General features: G+C 43.6%; 1 protein-coding gene across 1 annotated transcript in view; it reads right to left on the bottom strand.

The window, feature by feature from the left end:
* STPG2 (sperm tail PG-rich repeat containing 2) overlaps window positions 1-21,133 on the bottom strand; it is a 216,614-nt gene that overhangs the window by 135,671 nt on the left and 59,810 nt on the right. The window contains exon 11 of the mRNA XM_077300835.1: window positions 4,930-5,089. Coding sequence (XP_077156950.1) covers window positions 4,930-5,089 — 160 coding nt within the window. The remainder of the gene's footprint in view (window positions 1-4,929; window positions 5,090-21,133) is intronic.

Genomic DNA, 21,133 nt, shown 5'->3' with positions numbered 1-21,133 from the left:
TACGTGAACACTGGCTGCATCCAGATGACTCCACCAGGCTCTGTTTATTCATGATAAGCACTCATCACATGCATACCCCACCCCACCCCAAGGCCGCAACTAAAAACTTCCTATTGGGGACGTCAATCAAGCTCCAATTTGCTGTGATGTTTGAATGCAAACACCTTGGGCAAGTTACAGTTTGTTTCCTCTATGCAAACTGGAATTCTAGATTTCTGTCCATCCCTAATTTATAATCTTAGTACGTGGGGAAGAGGCCAGTTCCATTTTGCCCAGGTGCTAACATTAGGATATCACAGCAAACTGAGGTTAAATTGAAAGCTTCCACAACTATGAAGCTTTCAATCTTTCTCTGACAATATCTACACAAGAGCCAACCCCCGAATGCATGTTCTTAAGATTCAAGCATTGTACATTTTTCTGCACAAAACTCTGTGTGTCCCTAGGTTCAAATTGCATGTCCACTTACACCATGTTTTAAGAATCCTCAAAAATGACAATCTTTTTTCCGACTTCGGATCACCTCAGAGTTTTCTAGCAAAGAGTTGCAAGATTAATTGTATTTTCCTGCCATGCCACCATTTTGAGTCTCACTGCCTCCCCCTGAGTTTACTTGCAGATGTCCGCCATCTTCTCTAATCCTCCAATATTTGAAAATTGTTTTATTACATTATAACACAGTTATTTCCATTAAGAATGCAGAACCAAAACTCATGCCATTCCATGGACTTCCTAAACAATTATCAGGTTTTCAAATTATGAAAAATCTGGTGACTTGTTCCATCACTTTTATCCTTGAAAAAGTGATAAAAAGCCACCTTCACATCACAAAGCGGACCCGATGATGGTGTGAATCATGATGTGTCTATTGGTTTAGTAAATTCATGTGGAAAATAGGCATGGTTATGTCGTCTAGGACCTGCATTCTGTGGTCAACTGCTAATAAAATTATTAGGATTTTGATTCACTGCAGGGTTACAAAAGCAACTGGTTTAGCAAGACCTCATGTCTGTCATATATGCTGGCGTTCTTTTTCCTTTGGAGGAAGAAAATGATATCAGGCTGCCATATTAGCCAAGAATAGGGGTTTAATGGTGGCAATGAAACATTCCCCATCATTTCTGAGATTTCATGAGATTTTTTTGGGGGGGGGGAAGGGAGGCAGTAGATGGTCATGGCTGAATACATGTCAGGGAGAACATAAAATAGCAGCTTGACACAGCAGAAAAAAAGATCCCAGTGGTGGCCATTTTAGAGAGCGTGGCTGAATAAAAGTTGTGTTACTGTGCACGGATAGGCAGTGGTGCGATGCACGACAGGAGGCTGCCACTGGGGAGAAAGGTGGGGTACAAATGAATTAATGAATAAACAGAAGATGAATATTTCTTCTTGATGTGTATTTTTTCCATTTCCTTGTTTGATTTAACTATCAAGGAACATGAAAGGGCTTTACCTCCCAATCCCTTGTTTAACGGGACTGACGTCCAAGTAAGCATTATCATAGATGTAGGGGGTTCCCTGGACTAACACAATCCTCTCCTAGCACAAACTGTTTTTGCAACAAAGCGACATTTCAAAACCAGCCTGTAATAGAATCATGAGGGGAGAGTTCGGCTAGTCAAGGAGAAAACTCAGAAATCATACTGTACCACTGTATGAACCTGAATGCTTCTTGAATCTTCGCCAATAACTTTCTTCCACTTGCACTTCAGCAGGAAAAGCCTCAAAACCATTTGCAAAACTTTGGAGAAAAACTTAAATATAAGGAAAGAGTATCATCAAGCAATATGACTCATATTATGAAATCCTCTCATAACTTTGGATGTTGTTTTTTTTAAAAAAATAAGGTTGCTGCAACTTTAAAATGAACATTTGCCCGGCACTATTATTGTCTGCTCATTTTATTTGATATAATAATCTCACAGCAGTAAGATTATGCTTTCTCTGATCAAGACATCCTGTCCTAATCTGCATATATATTACTGTGCACAAGATCTCCTGCATAGCATTTGGAGGGGAGGGGGTGAAATGTTACCAGCAATCATTCCTCCCACCCACATACCTCAAACAGGTTATTATCACAGATGTGTGTCAAACCGCTCTTGTTTGCAGTGCAGCAAATGCCAAGAGGCAAACTTTCTCTCTTGAAATGGAAGGCTCAGATGTGGTACTAAAATGCACTGCATCAACTTCAAAGCCTACTTCCTAGTCCCCTAGCCTGCAGAAGTCCCAAGGGTTGCTGACTTCCCTGTTCTAGCCAGCTGCTCCCTTTTCAACGCTGACCTTTTATCCTTCCTGCTCCTGTCCACATCCAGTTCCTACTTCTCTGATTCTCCCTACCAAGCAAGCCCTTTCTCTCAAGGAGGTTTTTACATCACAGGAGTCCTTTGCTCCAGAGAGTGATAGTACAGGTTGGCCTTCCTCCACTCTAGCACACCTTACCAGCTCTCTCCTTGGCTCCATAACTGATCTGCTGCCATCTTCAGGGTTGTGTCCCTGTTCCCTGCATCCCAAAGTCTCCAAGGCAGGTATTTGTGAGTTCCTCCATTGTGTGGGGGGTTAGACTAGATGACCCTGGAGGTACCATTCAACTCTATGATTCTAGGTACTTAGGAAACTCTCTGTCTCTCCCCTTTCCTAGCAAATATCTGCTCTTTAATTAGGTTGTGTTAATTAGTCTGCAAAAAAAAAAATCAAGGATGGATTTGACTATCTCCAGCATGTCCAAAGTTTCTCCAGAAATAAAGAAGGTAGAGAACCAGGACGGAACAGAGGCCCTGGGAAGGAGCAAGGCCTTTCACTCCAGTCTTAAGTAGAAGAACACCAACCTTTAGCTGTATTCAGGATTCAAGATCCAACTTTGGCTAGGGTCATCAGGTCCCTATAAGAAGCCTCCATTTTAGCTCTTGTGTATGCTGGTACTAGCTCATGCTAGTCCTGGACATCTTCCAACTATCTAGCTCCTACATCAGGAGAGCCTTGTGCTTTTCTCCCTGATTGGCCAGGTAAAGGACAGGACAGGACAGGACAGTTCAAACTCTGTGGATTGATACCCACGTTGAAGATTAATTACTTGTTTTACCATAACTTTCCCCCCCTTTTGTTTATCACTAGATAGCCTTTAAATTTTTTAGAACAGATTGCTTATCATGGACTTCTGAATAACATTTTCTCATGGGATCAATTAAAAATGACTGCATTTTACACGGGTTTTCATGGAATTAGCTGCAGTCACATCTATTGACTGCACTGCAATCCTTCCGTGGTACAAATGAGTAAGGATCAAGTTACAGTGGAACTGAAAAGCTATCTAGGTCTTAAAACCTCAGCTTCCCTACAGCAACATTGCAATTACACACTTCCATTAAATCAGAACAACCTTTAAGTGAGCTGCTAGAAATGCTAAAAGACCAAAGCAAACAAGGCTTAACTGCACTGCTGCAACTGTTCTTACGGGATGTTCATTCCTGTTCCATTTACAGAGACCTACTTCAAGTGATCACCCTGTATTGAGAATGCCATGAAAACTCTAGAGGGCGTCACCCCAAGGGTCAGCCATGACCCGGTGCTTGCACAGGGGATACCTTTACTTCAAGTGATAAGCCCCTCAAGCACAATGGATGTGCTTCAGAGAAGGCAAAGAACCAGTAAGATTTACATTATTCCCACTAAGGAAAGTTGATCAGAAGAATAGAGACCAAAGATATCAGCTTTTTCCTTGGCTTACAATCACCTTCCTTTTTCTCTCCCCACAACAGCCACCCTGTGAGGGAGGTGATAGTGAGAAAGCCCTGATATTACTGCTCAGTCAGAACAGCTTTATCAGTGCTGTGGTGAGCCCAAGGTCACCCAGCTGGCTGCATGTGGGGGAGTGGGGAATCAAAGCCGGCTCCCCAGATTAGAAGTCTGCACTCCTAAACCCTACAACAAATTGGCTAAGCAAAAGGGAAGCCTCATTCCATTCCTATAATCTGATATGTTGAATTAACTTTTTTCTACCTCCCCAAGAGTGCAATGCTAACAGGTACCACAAGCATGTCCCCCCCCCCAAACTTGTACCCAGTAATAACTCCTACCTTCGGCTGATTCTGTGTATCGAAACTAGTAGTAGGGGTTAATCCTTTAATTTTTTAAAATTCATTTTAGATGATTACAGTTGTTAGTCAGCATTGTAATTCAACCATCAGTCAGGGCCTTGAGAAACAAATGTTTGTCTAAAAAGCAGCCAACAAATATAATAAATACAGATTTGCGTTGAGGTCAGCTTGCTTTAAAAAAAAATACATAGTGTGCCCCATTAATTCCACCCTTAGTAAAATCACCACAGCAGAGCTGATATCGATTCTGGTGTAGATGAAAAATGGTTCCGAACGTTATCCTGAATGCTGGTTCCCTTTTAATCAGCTAAAAAGCAAAGTTATCAGTAGCAGTGCAGAGACCTCAAGACCCTTAGAATGGTGATTTTTAATTTCCCCCCGTTTAATTCTTTAGCAGTCATAGGTTCCTTGGAAACGTAGGTAGTCGACATACCCTAACCCTAACCCTAACCCTAACCCTAACCCTAACCCTAACCCTAACCCTAACCCTAACCCTAACCCTATCCCTAACCCTAAAAATGGTGATTTTTAATTTCCCCCTGTTTAATTCTTTAGCAGTCATAGGTTCCTTGGAAACGTAGGTAGTCGACATACCCTAACCCTAACCCTAACCCTAACCCTAAAAATGGTGATTTTTAATTTCCCCCTGTTTAATTCTTTAGCAGTCATAGGTTCCTTGGAAACGTAGGTAGTCGACATACCCTAACCCTAACCCTAACCCTAACCCTAACCCTAACCCTAACCCTAACCCTAAAAATGGTGATTTTTAATTTCCCCCTGTTTAATTCTTTAGCAGTCATAGGTTCCTTGGGAACGTAGGTAGTCGACATACCTGGTGCCTTGGCCTTAGGCAAACCGTGCCTAGGTGTTCCACTGAGAAAAGAAGCATGTTTTCTTTTAGCCATCACGGTTCGAGGAGGCATGTACTCGCGTTTGCCTTGCGTTTTTGCAAAGGATTTTTGAACATCGTATGAGCCTGGTGGTGGAGCTTCCTGCAATATTAAAGAAATTGAAGTGTCTGTTGAAATACTGTGATGCTTAGCACACCCATTACAGGGAGCACAATAGTCACTTGATTGGAAATAGGTGACAAACAGCATAAAAGCATCAGTTACCAGGAAGATTTACGGCTGGTTCATGAGAGCTAATGTGCTGACAAATAAGTATTTAGGATGGGATGCGATGTGACCACTGCGCTAAAGAAACCCATGTTAATTACACTGAAATTGTGACTTAGACAATGTTATCACCTCCGGGCAGCATCATTCGTCAACACTGTTAGGTGTGCAACAATCACCATCGCTAGGGGAGGGGACAGATGAAAGGACTGGCAGAAATTCTGCTCTGCAGAATTCCAAAGACCTATTGAGCAGAGCACCGCAGAGACATTGGGATGAGCCTGCAGGTAGGGTAGCTGGAGGTAAACTCGGAGAATGTAAATTACAAGTAACAAAAAGGATAGAAGATCAGACTGCTCTCATTTAGCAATGTGAAAAACTCTTCTGTACGTTGTCGATACCATGGATTCCCAACACGGTGCCCACAGATGTCGCAGTGCTCACCAGTATGTTCTCTGGCTCCTCAAGTCTTGGAGATAAAATGCAAAGGTTGTTGAATAGAACAGGGGTAAAGGGAAACCAGGGACCTTCAGGCCACTCTCCATCCAACTGTCTATCAAAATTCTGAGCTCATTCTAAGCAGCTGAATCTCAGTTGTGTGCCTTCATCTTGAACTTAGACATTAATGTGTCTTCCAGCTTAGCTTCTTTTCCCTAGAAGCTGAATCCCTGGCTTTCCTTTGCCTCTTGGAGCAGGAAGAGCCCATTCAAGAGGAAATCTCTGTTTTAAGATAACACTTGACTCAGAACCTTCTGACATTTTACAAATTTTCTCAATATTTTGTGATTGGCTGTTGTGAGTCAGCCAACTGCCACTTTCTCTGAGAATGAAGAGATGGAAGAATCAGGAGCTGCACCAGTGGGAGGCCCATCTGCACAGCTGGATTTAGGATCAGAACCAACAAAAGAAGCTTCAAGGGATGAATATTGTTCATTCTGGCAAGGGACAAAGAGGCAGAAATCAGGGCCATTTCGCACGGGGATCTTTGTTGCAAATTGGTCACTGAATGAAAAATCGCCATTTAAAATAGTGGAATTCGTCGTTTTGCACACCTGGCTTTGTAGTGGAATCAGTTGCGTTTTTTAGCGTTTCCCACAGGCTTCCGGTCTCGGCAGAAATCGCTAGAAAGGAAGCGCTATTGCCAAGCTCGTCCCGCCCCTGGCCGTCAAGCAGCCAATGGGCAGCCGTTAGCATGCTCCCAAACAGCCCCTCTCCCTTTAAGAAAGGTTTTTTTTAAAAAAAAACAGACCCATAGCAACGAATCTGGGTAGATTCCTTGCAATGGAGAGACCCATCCAGCTGCCTAATGTGAGCTGTCGTTTTATCGTGTGATCGTTGCCACGCTGCCTCGAGTGATAAAAAAAAAATCCCCCCCCCTCTCACGGGCCCGATTTTCGGCTGAATTAATGTGTAAAAAATAAAGGGACTTTATTTCAGCAAACGGGCTTTTATGTGGTTTGTGCTTAGTGACTAAAGGTGAAGGACTGAAGCCAGGGAAGCCTCTAAACAGAAAGAGGCTCGCTGGTGCGTTTATCCCCGCTCGCTCGGAGAAAAAAAAATGGCGATCGCTTCGCCGGAAGTTTGGAGGACAGGCTCAGGAGGAGGGACTTTGAAGAAACCGCAACAATGGTAACGCCCAGAACTTTCCCGCTATTGTTGCAGATTGGTTGCAGGAGTGTATCGCTTTCCGGAGGGTGAATCCACTTTTTGGGATTCCCCTGAAAGCGCTAAAACGAAGCGCTTTTTGCTGATCGGTTTCAGAAGTGTTGCAGATTGTCTACGACGTCGTGGGTAATGCCAAATTAGTAGCATTTTCAATTAGCAACCATTGTGCTATTTTTAAGCCGTGCGAAATGGCCCTCAGTTTTGTCTCATACCTCTAGCTGAACTTTGGAGATGAAAGGTGAGATTAACAGCTCAGGAGAAGTGGAGGAGTGCCTTGGCTTCCGACACAGATGGTACAGGACCAAGGGCTTGATGAGTAAGAACAATTGCATTTCGGCTAATTAGGTAGATAAAAGCAAGACATGGAAGCGAGTCAAATTGTGGGAGCAACTTTTGCAACCACTGCTCTGTCCCGCAAGTCTTTTGGTAAAGCAAAGTCTTGTCTGTGCCTTGTTGCTAATATTGTGTTTGTTTTCTGGAGATAAAACATTCTTGATACCCTGCCTGGCCTGTAGACCTTGAGCCCCAGTCCTCCTTGCTCCCTTGACCATCAACAGAACAACTGATTCCTAAACCTGTTGTGGATTGGTTTGTAATTCTGCTTTGTTAATTACCTTAATACTTTATAATTGCTTCCAGGCTTTCTGGAAATTCCTGGGCAGAGAAAAAGTATTAGATGCTGACCTGAATGTGACAGCTGATTTATTATCATTGCCTGCATGTGTCCCAAAGACAGTGTCAGCAAACAACAGGCATAGCCTTGAACACAACCTTGTCTCCATTCCCATGGGAGATATTTCATGTTTTTCCCAAAATTTCTACCCTTTTTCAAAATTGCAAAAGGACCCAGACACTCAACAAGGTTAGAGCTTCCCAGTCTGCAAGATCAGGATGCTTCTCAGTTTTTTAAAACTTAAAAAAACATTTAAATACAATTTACAGTCCTTTATCACTTTTATACAGAGATGGAAAGAAATAACAAACAAGCTCAGAACTCATTACTTTCAAGAACAAATGTATACGATAGGCAGAAGGAATACAACACTGTGCAGTGGGTATCTAACATTAATAAGTTTAATTTATCATTTTTTTAAAGATAGGTAATTATTTACATTTATATACTGTGTGTGAAGTGATAATGTATTTCCTTATTCAGCAATTCTTAATTTAACAGCTCTCGTTTCATCCCAATTGAAGAGTGTTAATTTATTATCTAAGATGAACATGTTTGCTTCAGATGTAATAGTTTCCAATTAAGCCAAAACATTTACTCTTCCATCATTTATAAACTCTTTCTGCTAAGTTGCTAAATTAATATTTTTAATCAACATCAAGGAAACATTAGTATTAGTAATGACGGTAATAATTCTAGGCTAACTATCAAATGGTGCAAGTGCCAGACTTAAAATGCAAGTGCCTTAAAACATCAGATACGGCTTCCATCTGAACATCCAAATATCAGATCTTCCTAGTCTATATGAAAACCCGATCCCAATGTGGGGTACCAGAAGCCCCTTACTATAAATCTGGAAAGTGGAAAGCAGAGACCCGGGGAAAAAATTATATTGATACCCTGGACTCATTACTGGGCTATAAACCCCATCCCCAGAGCCAACCAATAAATTATCAGTTTCAAAGCAGCAACTTCTAAACTCGAAGTACTTTAGGTCAGGGGTAGTCAACCTATGGTCCTCCAGATGTCCATGGACTCCAATTCTCATGAGCCCCTGCCAGCATTTGCTGGCAGGGGCTCATGGGAATTGTAGTCCATGGACATCTGGAGGACCACAGGTTGACTACCATTGCTTTAGGTCAATGATGCCCATTTAATGATCTGAATCTACTAAAACAAACCTCCCTGACAAGTTCCCTACTTTATTCCTTTGGCACATTGGATTGGAGGGTGTGCAAACCTCTTGGTTTTCCTAGTACTTGATTTGCCTAGAAGATGAATTTCCCCTACAATGCAGCAGTTGTGTTATCCAGACGTTGATATTTTACTTTTCTATGAAAAAGGTAAAGAATCCCCATTAATCTCCTCACTCTTTTGTGTCGTAACGACCAATCAAGAGAGGACCCTGACAGCGGGCATTCTAAGCCAGTGGGTCTCTAACAAAGACAAAGCATCTTTCGAGGGTCCCAGCGGTGAGCTGTTTGGAAGCCACAGCAAGCAGCATTTCCATCACTTTATTTAAGCCACATCTGGCAAAAGAACTGAGCCTCAGATTCTCTTTGGCTGATGAGATTATTGGGCAACTGACATGCCATTGTCTCATATCCCAAACATTTCAGCATTCTTCTTGCTTATAGCTGAGCTAAGCAGCATTAAAGATCAAATAGCATCTCTGCCTCCAAATCCATGACAAACAGTGACAAAAAAAACTTGCAGGGCTGTCAGATACTGTAATGAGAATCCAGGCACAAATCAATAGTTAGCCTGGTGGGGAGACTGTCAGCACAGCCAAGTAACCCGCTTCCGTGGAACTGAGCTACGTATTTATTAATGCAAAGATGAATATAGAGTTTCAAGGACAGTCGCATGCGGAGTGCATTAATGTAATGTGGTCTGGGAGGTGCCCTGACCTGGGACCGTTTCCACACTGGAGACTCTGCACTGGGCTGCAGGCTGAAGTTTGAGCTGGGGTGGGTTGCCTTGCCTCTTCCTGCTTTCACCCAGGGGAGCATTTGGCCTGATGCACCTCGTCCGCCCCAGATTTGTACTCCCGCAGAGGAGCTGAGGCAGCAAAGTAACCAATGCAGAAATGTATGGCCCAGGCTTGCCTGCTCTTGCCAGATTTCAGAAATTAAAGAGAGTCAGTCCTGATCAGCACCACTTAAGAAGTCCAGGGTTATTGGCAATGGTCAATCACTTCTGAATGTCTCTTCCCTTGAAACCCAATGGCAGGGGTGGCCAAACTGTGGCTCTCCAGATGGTCATGAAGTACAATTCCCATGAGCCCTGGCCAGCATATGCTAGCTGAGGCTCATGGGAATTGTAGCCCATGGCCATCTGGAGAACCACAATTTGGCCACCTCTGCCCTACGGGGTCAACAGCACTCGCTGCCACCAGTCTGAGAGGTACAGGAACATGACTCACACTACTTATTCACAACACAGATATTACCAGTATTCATGCACTGCCATCCACTACAAGTATGGTATTTATACCTTTCACAAAACAAAGCATATCTGGTAATCTCCCACTTCACCAATTGTTCTTCGTTCAAATAAAGCAAATACTGGTTAACTCCAGAACAAGGTGCTGTTGTTTTTTTTAATATGCCTTACCTTAAAGCAGTGGTCCCCAACCCCCAGTCCTGGGACCGGTACCGGGCCGAGGCTCCTCCTCGTCCTCCTCGCCAGCTACTGCCTTGGTGGCTGCCCTGCCACTCTGCCGCCGGCTCACCTTTGGTGCTCTTCAGCGGCCACCATGGCTGGGGCTCCCCCTTGGCATGGCACTGCGCAGCTGCTGCTGGCAGCGCCCCCCAGCGGACGGCGGTAAGTCAGGGGCTCAGGCGGTGGTGACGTCCCTCGGCAAAAGATTACCCCACCCCCCCGGGCCTCAGTAAAATTGTCAAGCGTTGACCGGTCCCCAGTGATAAAAAGGTTGGGGACCACTGCCTTTAAAATATTAAGTATACAAGGAAGAAGCTACTTTACAGTAATGATGTCACTTTACTACCATTGCAGTTAGGAGTATATGGTTGCAAACGTTTCAATTTACTGTCTCAAAATACTCAAGGCATGTTGGAAAGGTTAAAAATGCAAATGTTAATCACACATCAAATTATACTAAGAAGCAATGGGTGCACATTAAATATTTTGTATGTATTGTAAAATTAAAACTTGCTTTTCATCTACTGGGTAATTCTCATGCTTGGCAAATCAGCCATGCAGACTGACAGCATGTCTTGGAAGTAATCAGGTATGCAATTTACAGTTTAAGGCTTTAATCTGTGGTGCTTCTAGTATTTATTTTAGACTGTATATTTCACAAAGTAAGATGAAAACCCTCACAAGAATTTTATCTTTTGCAAAATGCTATAGAATATTAATGTGGGAAGATTCCATGTAATGTATTTCTTTTTTTCAATTGGGGGGGGGGGGGAAGAAAAGCTCTAACCTCCCAAAAAAAGTTATGCTGGTGATGATGTGACCTATATGAATGTGGCTGGATCCAACTCCATACATAGGAAATCCCATCTTTTCTTACTTTTGGTAAGGTGCAGCAAGAAGGGCAAGGGCTGCCAATTTAAGAACAGAAACAACAGGAGGAAAGGGGGTTCATAACCTTTTTGTGTTGGACTCCTTTATTTAAAACTAGCCAAAAAGCCCATTGCATGCCAAAATGCAATGGGCGCTAGTGGCCCCCGGGAATGAGAGCAGGCATGGGGGGGAGGCAATGTACCTGGGTGGCTGGAGGGGGGAGGCTCTACCCCGGCCCCCTCACGCCCCAGGATCCCGGCTTCGAGGCAGGGAAAGCTCCTTTCCCTGCCCGGAAGCCCTCTCCCCCAGCCCCCTCCCTGCTCTGACTCCAGGTCCAAGCGGCCAATCGGGAGGTGCGCTTGGCACCGGACAGACAAGCGAAGGGGCCAATCAGGAGGTGCAAAATGCCTCCCGGTTGGTCCCTCCAATTGTCAGTCCGAGGCCAATGGCCACCCTTTCCCATCCCGGACTGGGCCCACCCCAACCCCCCTTACTGCTTTATTTATACCGCTCCCGGTGTGGATTACAGATATTTACACTCCTCCCTTTCTCCTGAAAATCCCTGGCCCAAAGGCAGGTAGCACTACAAAAACAAGATAATAAAACAAATAACCACATATAAAAACATTAGACTGGCCTATAAGAGCTCTTCCTTATAACATGCAGTTTGGCCTTGTTCTATATGCTCAGGGGTCTGAAGGCATATTGAGACCCTATGCTTCTGCTGGTTGTTCTTTTTGTCAGTTAGTTGCTGTTCTTTAGCAGAATGTAAGAAGAGCACTTGCCAGAGAAACAAAGGCCTAGTTTTATTTCTCACCCCCTGGCCCTCCCCACCCTTCTCTAGATCGTCTGTCCCAGAGCTAGTATTCATTGAGCAATTCCCATTTCCCACACCTTTACTTTTCCTCTGTCTTTGAATTCATTTGATCAGTCATTTTCCTGATTTACAGAAGTACACTGGGACAGAATTTGAGAGCCACTCTGCCACACAGGAACTGTGTGAGAAGGAATTTTCTCCCTGGTCACCTTGGCAGGTCACCTAAGGGGGCAGTTTGTATTCCTTCGTGAAGTGCACTTGTTTTTACTGCTTAAGCTCCTCCACTTCCTTAAGTGTCTATCTTAACCCAGCTGTGAAGCAGCTTCAAAGTCCTCCACTTTCCCTGGAGCATTCAGACCATCAGAAATAATATTTGAATCGTATCTTCATTTATGCATACAGCTGGACAAGAATGTATAATATCATATCATTGTTTATTGCCAAACATGGTATTTTCCCAGCTTCCCTAACTCCTTTTTGAAGTTCTACTGCCTGTAGCTCCTCTCTCCTAGCCAGCTGGGATCCTCTAGAACAGTGGTCCGCAACCTTTCTAGGGCTGCGGACCGGTGGTAGTGGGGAGGGTGATTGCGCGGGCACGCATGCGTCGTCACAAACACGCATGCACGGCCCTGCTTCCCTCTCCCCCCCACAAAACGAAGCTTGCCGGGCCGCTTTTATGGCCGATTTGCTTGCGGCCTGGGAAGCTTCTTACTGCGGGGGGGGGGCAGGGAGAGGGAGCCGCAGCCCGGTGCTGGGGTCTTTGTGGCCCAGCACCGGGCCGTGGCCCGGAGGTTGGGGACCACCACTCTATTATTATTATTATTATTATTATTATTATTATTATTATGTATTATTATTATTATTATTATTATTATTAATTATTATTAATTATTTATTATTATTATTATTAGATTGATAGCCCGCCACTCCCTTGCGGCTCTAGAAAATCCATTAAGTTCCTAAAAGGATGTGTCTCTAAATGACAACAATCGTTACATTAGGGAAAGCCCAACTTTTTTTTTGTTTTTGTTTTTGTTGTATTGCATTAGACCAGGGGTAGTCAAACTGCGGCCCTCCAGATATCCATGGATTACAATTCCCATGAGCCCCTGCCAGCATTCGCTTTGACATCTGGAGGGCCGCAGTTTGACTACCCCTGCATTAGATTGAATCCTACCAACTTTTGCACTGGTATGTGAGGGAGAAGAGGCCTCTTTTGACTCCCAAAAAAGATATGCTTAATCATTTGCTATATTAGGACCTAACAAATTTTCCCCGAGTCAGATGCCCATCCCAGATGATCTACTGTTCCAATAAGTATTTCCTATTAAAATCTAAAAATTCTCGCACACAGCTCTTCAGATCTTTAATCATATTCTCTGTGGGTTTTGAACTCTGCCTCAAATACTGAAAAACACAAAAAAAGATATGTAATTGTAATTCAGTTTTATTCTGGGTATAATGTAATCTTCCTAATATCTATATCTTCTATCTCTATTAGACATAAAAGGATGAGGCACTTTATAAAGAGGTCTATCATTCATTCATGCAACTGAAAAACTGTCATGATCAAAAGTTATTTTTAATTTTTTCATATATTTTGTAGGATTAAACTAAATTGTGTTTTGCATTATTCACTGCATAATTTTTAAATGTCTGGATCACAGCCATTGGAATCTACAACTTAACACATCAGAAAGTAAATGTAAAAAAAATTGCAGTAGTAATTTTTGATCTAGCTACAAAAATATCATTATCATCAAGTTTTTACATTTCATTACCTAGAAATGTTTTCATTGAAATGTTGCTGTCATGCTTTTATTTTGATTACAATAAAATGGAGATACCTTTGTACATTCTCAAAAATTACTGAACACTTTGAAGTACAATTCTACATCTTGCTTTTAAATGGCGACTTCCAAGGTATAATGGAAATCAGATTTCCTTCCATTTTCCAAATGCAAACAGAACGATATTCATACTTTTTGAAGGATGCAAAAAGAGTTCAAACAGATTAAAAGGGTTCTTAATTTTGTCTATCCAGATCTCTCGTCCTCTAGTCATATCAGAAGTTTTGTAACAATTAAGAAGGAAAAGACCAAGATTTGGATAGCCCAAGCAAGCCTGACCTCATCAGATCTCAGAAGTTAAGAAGGACTGACCCGGACCAATATTTGGATCCAGATGATGATGTGGACTGTCTCTGTACAACTTTTGCTGTCAACCTGTGACTTGAAAGCAAAAAAAAAAAATCCAAAAGGTGGGGGATGATTTGAATACCCCCAATGTTAACCAAATGTTTTATGCTTTTTGAGATAGAACAATGGAAGATACTAACATTTCCACTGCCTCTTTGCCACTGTCTCTCCTGGCTCAAGCATGACAACCAACTGGCCTAGAGAATGTCAAGAACTATCCAGTACTTCTCATGCCACTTTGGTCTGCACTAAGGACCTCTCTCTAGCAAATTAGTAACATGTGAGTGTTGCTAGCAACTGAATTATTTTGTATATAAAAAGGGAAGCAAAATCTTCCTCAAAAATACCAGCAATTAATACAGCATTAACCCAGAATATTTTCTATGTTTTTCATATACTGAGGTCATTGGTCGGTATTGTTTGGCCACCAGATAAATAGGTAAAATTCTATTTTCAGCAACTTTTAGATGGGTCATACCTCCCATCTAACCAGAGAGGGAAGCCCAATATATAAAAGTGCAAAGTATTAGGATCAGCTACAGGAGCCCTTCTGTATCCTACTCTGGTTTCTGAAGTGAGGCAAGAAGCTAATTGGAGCAGGTCTCAGGTAGAATTACCACCCTTCCATGGGTTCATCAGCCACCAAGCCTCCGGATTCTTAGGCACCAGGCAAAGGCTGAGCTGGTCTTCTCTTGAGTTGCCTTTTCTCTCTCATGCACAAGACCTGCTGCTTTCTTATGAGGATTTTTGCTGTGGGCTCTTTAGATGTAATTGCCAGTTTTATTTGGTTCACTGTGGTTTTTTAATTCATTACTGTGTCATTTTAATAACTGTTGGAAGTTGTCTCATGAGCAACATGCAGAGTGATGCGACATAAATATTTATATATTATATATACACACAAAGCCTGCGGTAAAGTCACCCAAAATGTACTCATAAACTGGAGTCCTGATGATATCTTCCCAAGCAATCAAGAGAGCCAGTTTGGTGTAGTGGTTAGGAATGCGGACTTCTAATCTGGCATGCAGGGTTCGATTCTGCGCTCCCCCACATGCAACCATCTGGGTGACCTTGGGCTCGCCACGGCACTGATAAAACTGTTCTGACCGGGCAGTGATATCAGGGCTCTTTCAGCCTCACCCACCCCACAGGGTGTCTGTTGTGGGGAGAGGAATGGGAAGGCGACTATAAGCCGCTTTAAGCCTCCTTCGGGTAGGGAAAAGCGGCATATAAGAACTAACTCTCTTTCTCCTCCTTCTCCTTCCCCTTCTCCTTCTTCACATTGGAAATAGGGTGATAGATTATTCCGGAACAACAAACACTACAAGCTTACAGAAGTTTTAGATATGGCTATCGACCTCCAGATGTCAGTTGGAGATCTCCTGGGATTACAACTGATTTCCAGCCAACAGATCAGTGTACTTAGAGCAGCGGTTCTCAACCGCGCCAACTCATCAACCCCAACTTCGGCGGCGGGAGTGGCGTACACACACGTGCAACCAACCTTGGGGACCCCACAGAAGGGGCCAGGTGACCCCAAATGGGGTCGGGACCCCAGGGTTGAGAACCACTGATCTAGAGAAACAGCTGCTTTGCATTATAACCTATTGAACTGCCTCTCCCCGCCAAAACCGATCTCCTTCAAGATCCACCCCCCAAAATCTTCAGTAATTCCCAACGCAGAACTGGCAACCCTATTTTTAAAAGCTGTCTGCAACACGAGTGGGAGGTCAGAAAGAATGCTGCTGCTCAGAGGGCCTTCATACTCTGTTATTCTCAATCTCTATGAAACCCTACTAGGAAAAAAGGAAGCCTTGTTCCCATTTCCCTGAAACTGCTTTCCCTCAGTGAAGGAAGATTTCGTTCTCAGGCTGTAATTACAGCACAAGAAATGTAAGAGAATTCCCTCCAGGTTATGGTTCCCAGGCAAAGTAACTAATGGGTAACTAACAGTGCCATCCTAAGAGAATTAACCCCTGCTCAGCTCTGAAGGGCTGTGAAGAGAGTAACTCTGCTTAGGATGGTGTTCTTAGTTCACTACTTTGTTCTGCTGGGCTTCTCCCCTTAAGTTTCAGCTCAGTAAGCATACTTATGCCCACTCTACTTATTGAGGTTTCTAAACGTTTGGAAAACTATTCTTATGGAATGAAATAATTATTTGTACCATGCACATTATTTGTACCATGCACGTGTCCAATGATGGACCATTTTGAACCAAAGGTTGTTGGAGATGCAAGAGAAATTATCAGCTTCATCTACTTGACTTAAACCACTGTATTTTAGTTGATTTCTTTCGTTAATCATGCTACACAAAGCACAGCTAAACCTGTTAGTTTTAACAGTTGCGCAGAAGTGTATTTTTTTACTGTAACTCTCTCTCTCTCTCTCTCTCTCTCTCTCTCTCTCTCTCTCTCTCTCTCTCTCTCTCTCTCTCTCTCTCTCTCTCTCTCTCTCTCTTGGTCTGGTCTTGCTTTTCTGGTCTTGCTTTTCTATTCCTTCACTGACTTTTCTTTCTTTCTTTTGTAATTTGAGAAGAACTGCCACTGGCTTCTTTTAGAATCACAAGGCTGGATCACACTGACATTCTGTAATAACTCTTCAAGGCAATTAAGAAACATGAACAGTTTTTTGTTACACACGGGTGATAACGGTCATACTATCGAAACTTTACAGCAGGGGTAGTCAAACTGCGACCCTCCAGATGTCCATGGACTACAATTCCCACGAGCCCCTGCCAGCATTCGCTGGCAGGGGCTCATGGGAATTGTAGTCCATGGACATCTGGAGGGCCGCAGTTTGACTACCCCTTGCTTTACAGCAACCATACTGGGTGTTTGATATTTTTTTTCTAAATTTGATTCTTTGACTTTTAACCTCATACCACTTCTGCCCAGTCAGAGCAGCTTTCATGTTTAGTCCCCTCCTACTGAGATATACAGATCAAGTGAAAATATAGCGGTCTCAGTAAACATCTACAGCCTTTTTTACCGGTGGCCTTCTCCCTGTAGAGTGGGCTGCCTGAGGAGAAATATAAATCACCTTCACTTTCTATCTGTTATTGATTTGCAAGCCACCTCAAAATGTACAGTGGGATAGAGTTTTACATAAATAGGGTATTGAAGCAATCTTCCCGCTTATTAGAAATCCAAACAAGAACACCTTGAAAAGGTTGGCTGATTTCTTTTTTCTTTTCTTTTTTAAGGAAAGAGAAGGATGGCCTACAAACATTCTTTCTGGGCCAATTTTGTGCTGGTTTTCAGATGACTGCCTTTCCCTACCCTGTCTCAAATGCACACAAAAGATATCCCTTATCCAATAGGAAAGCCAGCATGTAGCATTTAAGAGTATTGGACTCCGATTTGGAGAGCCAGGTTTGATTCCCCACTCCTCCTCATGAAGTCCTGCTGGGTAACCGTGGGCCAGTTACAGTTCTCTGAGACCTCTCAATCCCACCTACCTCCCAAGATGCCTGTTGTGGTGATGGGAGGGGAATGTGATTATAAGCTGCTTTGAAACACGTTAAAGCAGGGGTTTCTTGACAGCCTCGGAAGAGTTTCCCAAATGGATGAGAGTTAATTAATGTGTATATATTTTTAAAATCTGTAAAACTTTTATCAGGTTATATGAACATATATGGTCAAGTTGACCTGTCCCACTCACAAAATGGCCAATGATGGGCCTGGAAGGGGTGGGAAGGGGAGGGGCCCCAGGTGGGCATGTACACAGGTATGCTCCCCACCCATATTCTGCACGGTTGCGCCACTTCTGGGATTTCTCGAAGCCTGAAGAATGTTTCAGGGATTTCTCAATGGTAGAACAGCTGAGAAAGGCTGCCTAAAAGTAAATAAAAGACAAGTATAAAACCCAACTCTTCTTTCTGCAAACGTGAAAGCTGAGAGAATGAATCGGGTCATCTCGTTCATGATACTCTTGGCCCAATCCTTTCAAGGCCTGCCTTGAGGCCTTAAATTGGTCACTCTCTTGTCAAGGGCAAGTGACATACTTTAGCTTTTAATGGCAGTTTTCTGGCTGTAAACTCACATGAGTGAACCGGCTGGGAAATGCTGCCAGGAACAATGATGGGCAAAGCAGTGCCACGAAATATCTGAAAATTAGTTTTTATTAAAGGCCAATCATTTATCAAAAAGCTGATGACACAAATAGTAAGAACTGTCAGGTGACAACTCCTTGGAATCCATAACAGTCTCAGTAGAATCATTTATTGTTGCCTACAGTTAAAGTTATGCGTGTTTGGGGCATTTAATGACATCCGACTGATTTGATTTATGCCGTCTCAAGCTTAGAACAAACCAGGATTTTCCCCTGATGGCAGCCAGTATTCCCTAAATCAGTAATCAGAGACCTGGTGCAACACATCCATCAATATAAGCAACTGCAGGATCAATTGCTTATTAATGGCAACTTAGCATTTATTGCACCCAAAGGATTTCTCTATTGAGGGCTCATTCTCTCAGGATGTACGATATAGCTCATTCTGCTAAAAGAAAAGAACTCTTGATAAACTAGAAACGACTAAATGATATAGCATTGGTTGATTCCATACAGGTAAAAGGCACATGCATTTATTAGCTGCATTAAGGGACAGAACCCCGATAGATACAGAGTCCTCTATACACTACAGCATTACTATGGAAGCAGTTTCTGTACACATTCCACCTTACGGAACTCAAGCTCTGCTAAAACTATTATAGCCAAGGTGTGACAATTCAGAAAATCAGATTCCTGCCTGCCCCCTCTAAAACAGTTTAGATTGTTTAATGATATACTGTTTATCTTGTGGCAAAGCTACACATGAAGCTGGCTCATAGTAGTAAGTCAGACCACTGGTCTCTCAATGTCATAATTGTCTACAGTGATTGGGAGCCGTTTTCCAGTGCCTTGAGTACAGGTCTTGCACATCACCTAACATATGATCATTTTAACTGAAATAATATTTGAGGCACTCAAGGGAGAAAGGTAGGCAGTAGCGTAGGAGAAGAAGAAGAGTTGGTTTTTATATGCTGCTTTTCCCTACCCGAAGGAGGCTTAAAGCGGCTTACAGTCGCCTTCCCATTCCTCTCCCCACAACAGACACCCTGTGGAGTGGGTGAGGCTGAGAGAGCCCTGATATCACTGCTCGGTCAGAAGTTTTATCAGTGCCGTGGCGAGCCCAAGGTCACTGAGCTGGTTGCATGCGGGGGAGCGCAGAATCGAACCCTGCATGCCAGATTAGAAGTCCGCATTCCTAACCACTACACCAAGGCATGTGCATTTTCCCTCCTCCTCTCTGACCACTTGCCACCTGCCACAGCTGTCAGATTCTCGGTCAACTCCTCAATAAGCAGGCTTGGTAGGTTCAACAAAAGTGGTTTACAAAAGAAGAAACAAAGTCCATGAAAATGTTTCTTAAGACTTTCACAAGCCCCTTTTTCAACAGTTTAGTGTAGTGGTTAGGAGTGCGGACTTCTAATACAGCATGCCGGTTTCGATTCTGCACTCCCTCACATCCAGCCAGCTGGGTGACCTTGGGCTCACCACAGCACTGATAAAACTGTTCGGTCCGAGCAGTGAAATCAGGGCTCTCTCAGCCTCACTCACCTCAAAGGGTGTCTGTTGTGAGGAAGGGAAAGGGAAGATGACTGTAAACCGCTTTGAGCCTCCTTCGGGTAGAGAAAAGAGGCATATAAGAACCAACTCTTCTTCTTCAGTAATATCAGGGCTCTCTTAGCCTTACTCACCTCACAGGGTGTCTGTTCTGGGGAGAGGAAAGGGAAGGTATAAACAGTGCCCCCAACCTTTTTCAGGCTGGGGAGAGGGAGCTGTGGCCGCTGGTGCCCGCAAATCAGCAGCTGCGCCTCCCTCCCCCGCTGCGGTGCGGTGGTCGCTGCGCCGGGAGTGATTGGCCACCTCCCAGCGCAGTGAGCACCATGCTGCAGGGGGGAGGCGCGCCACGCCTCCCTCCCCCTCGCCACGGCCCAGTACCGGGCCGTGGCCCAGTGGTTGGGGAACGCTTCTGTAATAACAGAAGGATAGCACACAGCCAACAAAATCTGAGTCCCAACAAAGGTTTATTCCAGGCATGAGCTTTGTGTGCATGTGCACTTCCTCAGATAATGAAAGTATCAACAGAGCCAACACAAGAGATCAACACAGAGTTCCATCCCCCACCTGCAGAGAATACAGAAAAAACAAACTACGCATACTGCTATACATGGCAGGATGTAGGTGCCAACGTAGACCCTGACAGTAGCAGGACTGCTAACTGCTACCCCAACCAGGTAAACTGGGGTTACACGAGGAATTGATGGGTAGTGTATAGGAAGAGGAGGAGCATTTTGGAAAGCACTGGGTCCCCTCCATGGCTTCAGCAAGTATCCTATGGGAGAGCCATTTTTTTCTGAGCATTCAAACTGGGATCTGCAAAATAAAGTGAACTAATTTCCAGTCTTTGGCACAACGGTTGGGCTCAGCTCCAAACACTGGCGGGAGAGATGCAGGGAAAAGAGAGCTTTACCCAGTGCCGTTTTTTTAAAAATTGGCAACGGCGTCATCTTACACACAAAGCAAGGCGAAGTTTCTGTCGTTGCTAGATCACTATTTCACAATGTGTAGTCAAGCATGGTGAACATACTCAAGAAGTGAAAGCGAGCCATAAAGTAAGACGCATCATATGGGGGAGCAAGTAGGCTTAATAAATCTCCGTGCGGCACACAGATCCAAGGAGACTGATAAATGATGACATGGATATATAGGGCTGGGCTACTCCTGTGCTCATCAAGTGGGTCTAAGAAGGGTCTCTTCAGATTAATAAAGTTTCACAGTAGGCTGACAACCAGCTCATTACTTCCTACTCAGATTGCCTCAGAATAAGCTTCACGCTGCTTCTTGGAATGAACAGGGCCCTACAACTCCTGTTTAGTCGCTACTAGTTCCCAGGCATTGAGACAATGAAAGGGGGGGGGGCAACAACAAAGACACCCTTTCGACAAAGAGGAGAAAAGTCTATAAAGGTCTTGTGTCAGTTTGTAAGG

The sequence above is a fragment of the Paroedura picta genome, chromosome 10 (assembly GCF_049243985.1).
Source record: "Paroedura picta isolate Pp20150507F chromosome 10, Ppicta_v3.0, whole genome shotgun sequence".
In the NCBI taxonomy this organism is placed as follows: domain Eukaryota; kingdom Metazoa; phylum Chordata; class Lepidosauria; order Squamata; family Gekkonidae; genus Paroedura; species Paroedura picta.
The sequence above is the reverse complement of the archived record's forward strand: the minus strand, read 5'-3'. Positions and strand labels throughout refer to the sequence as shown.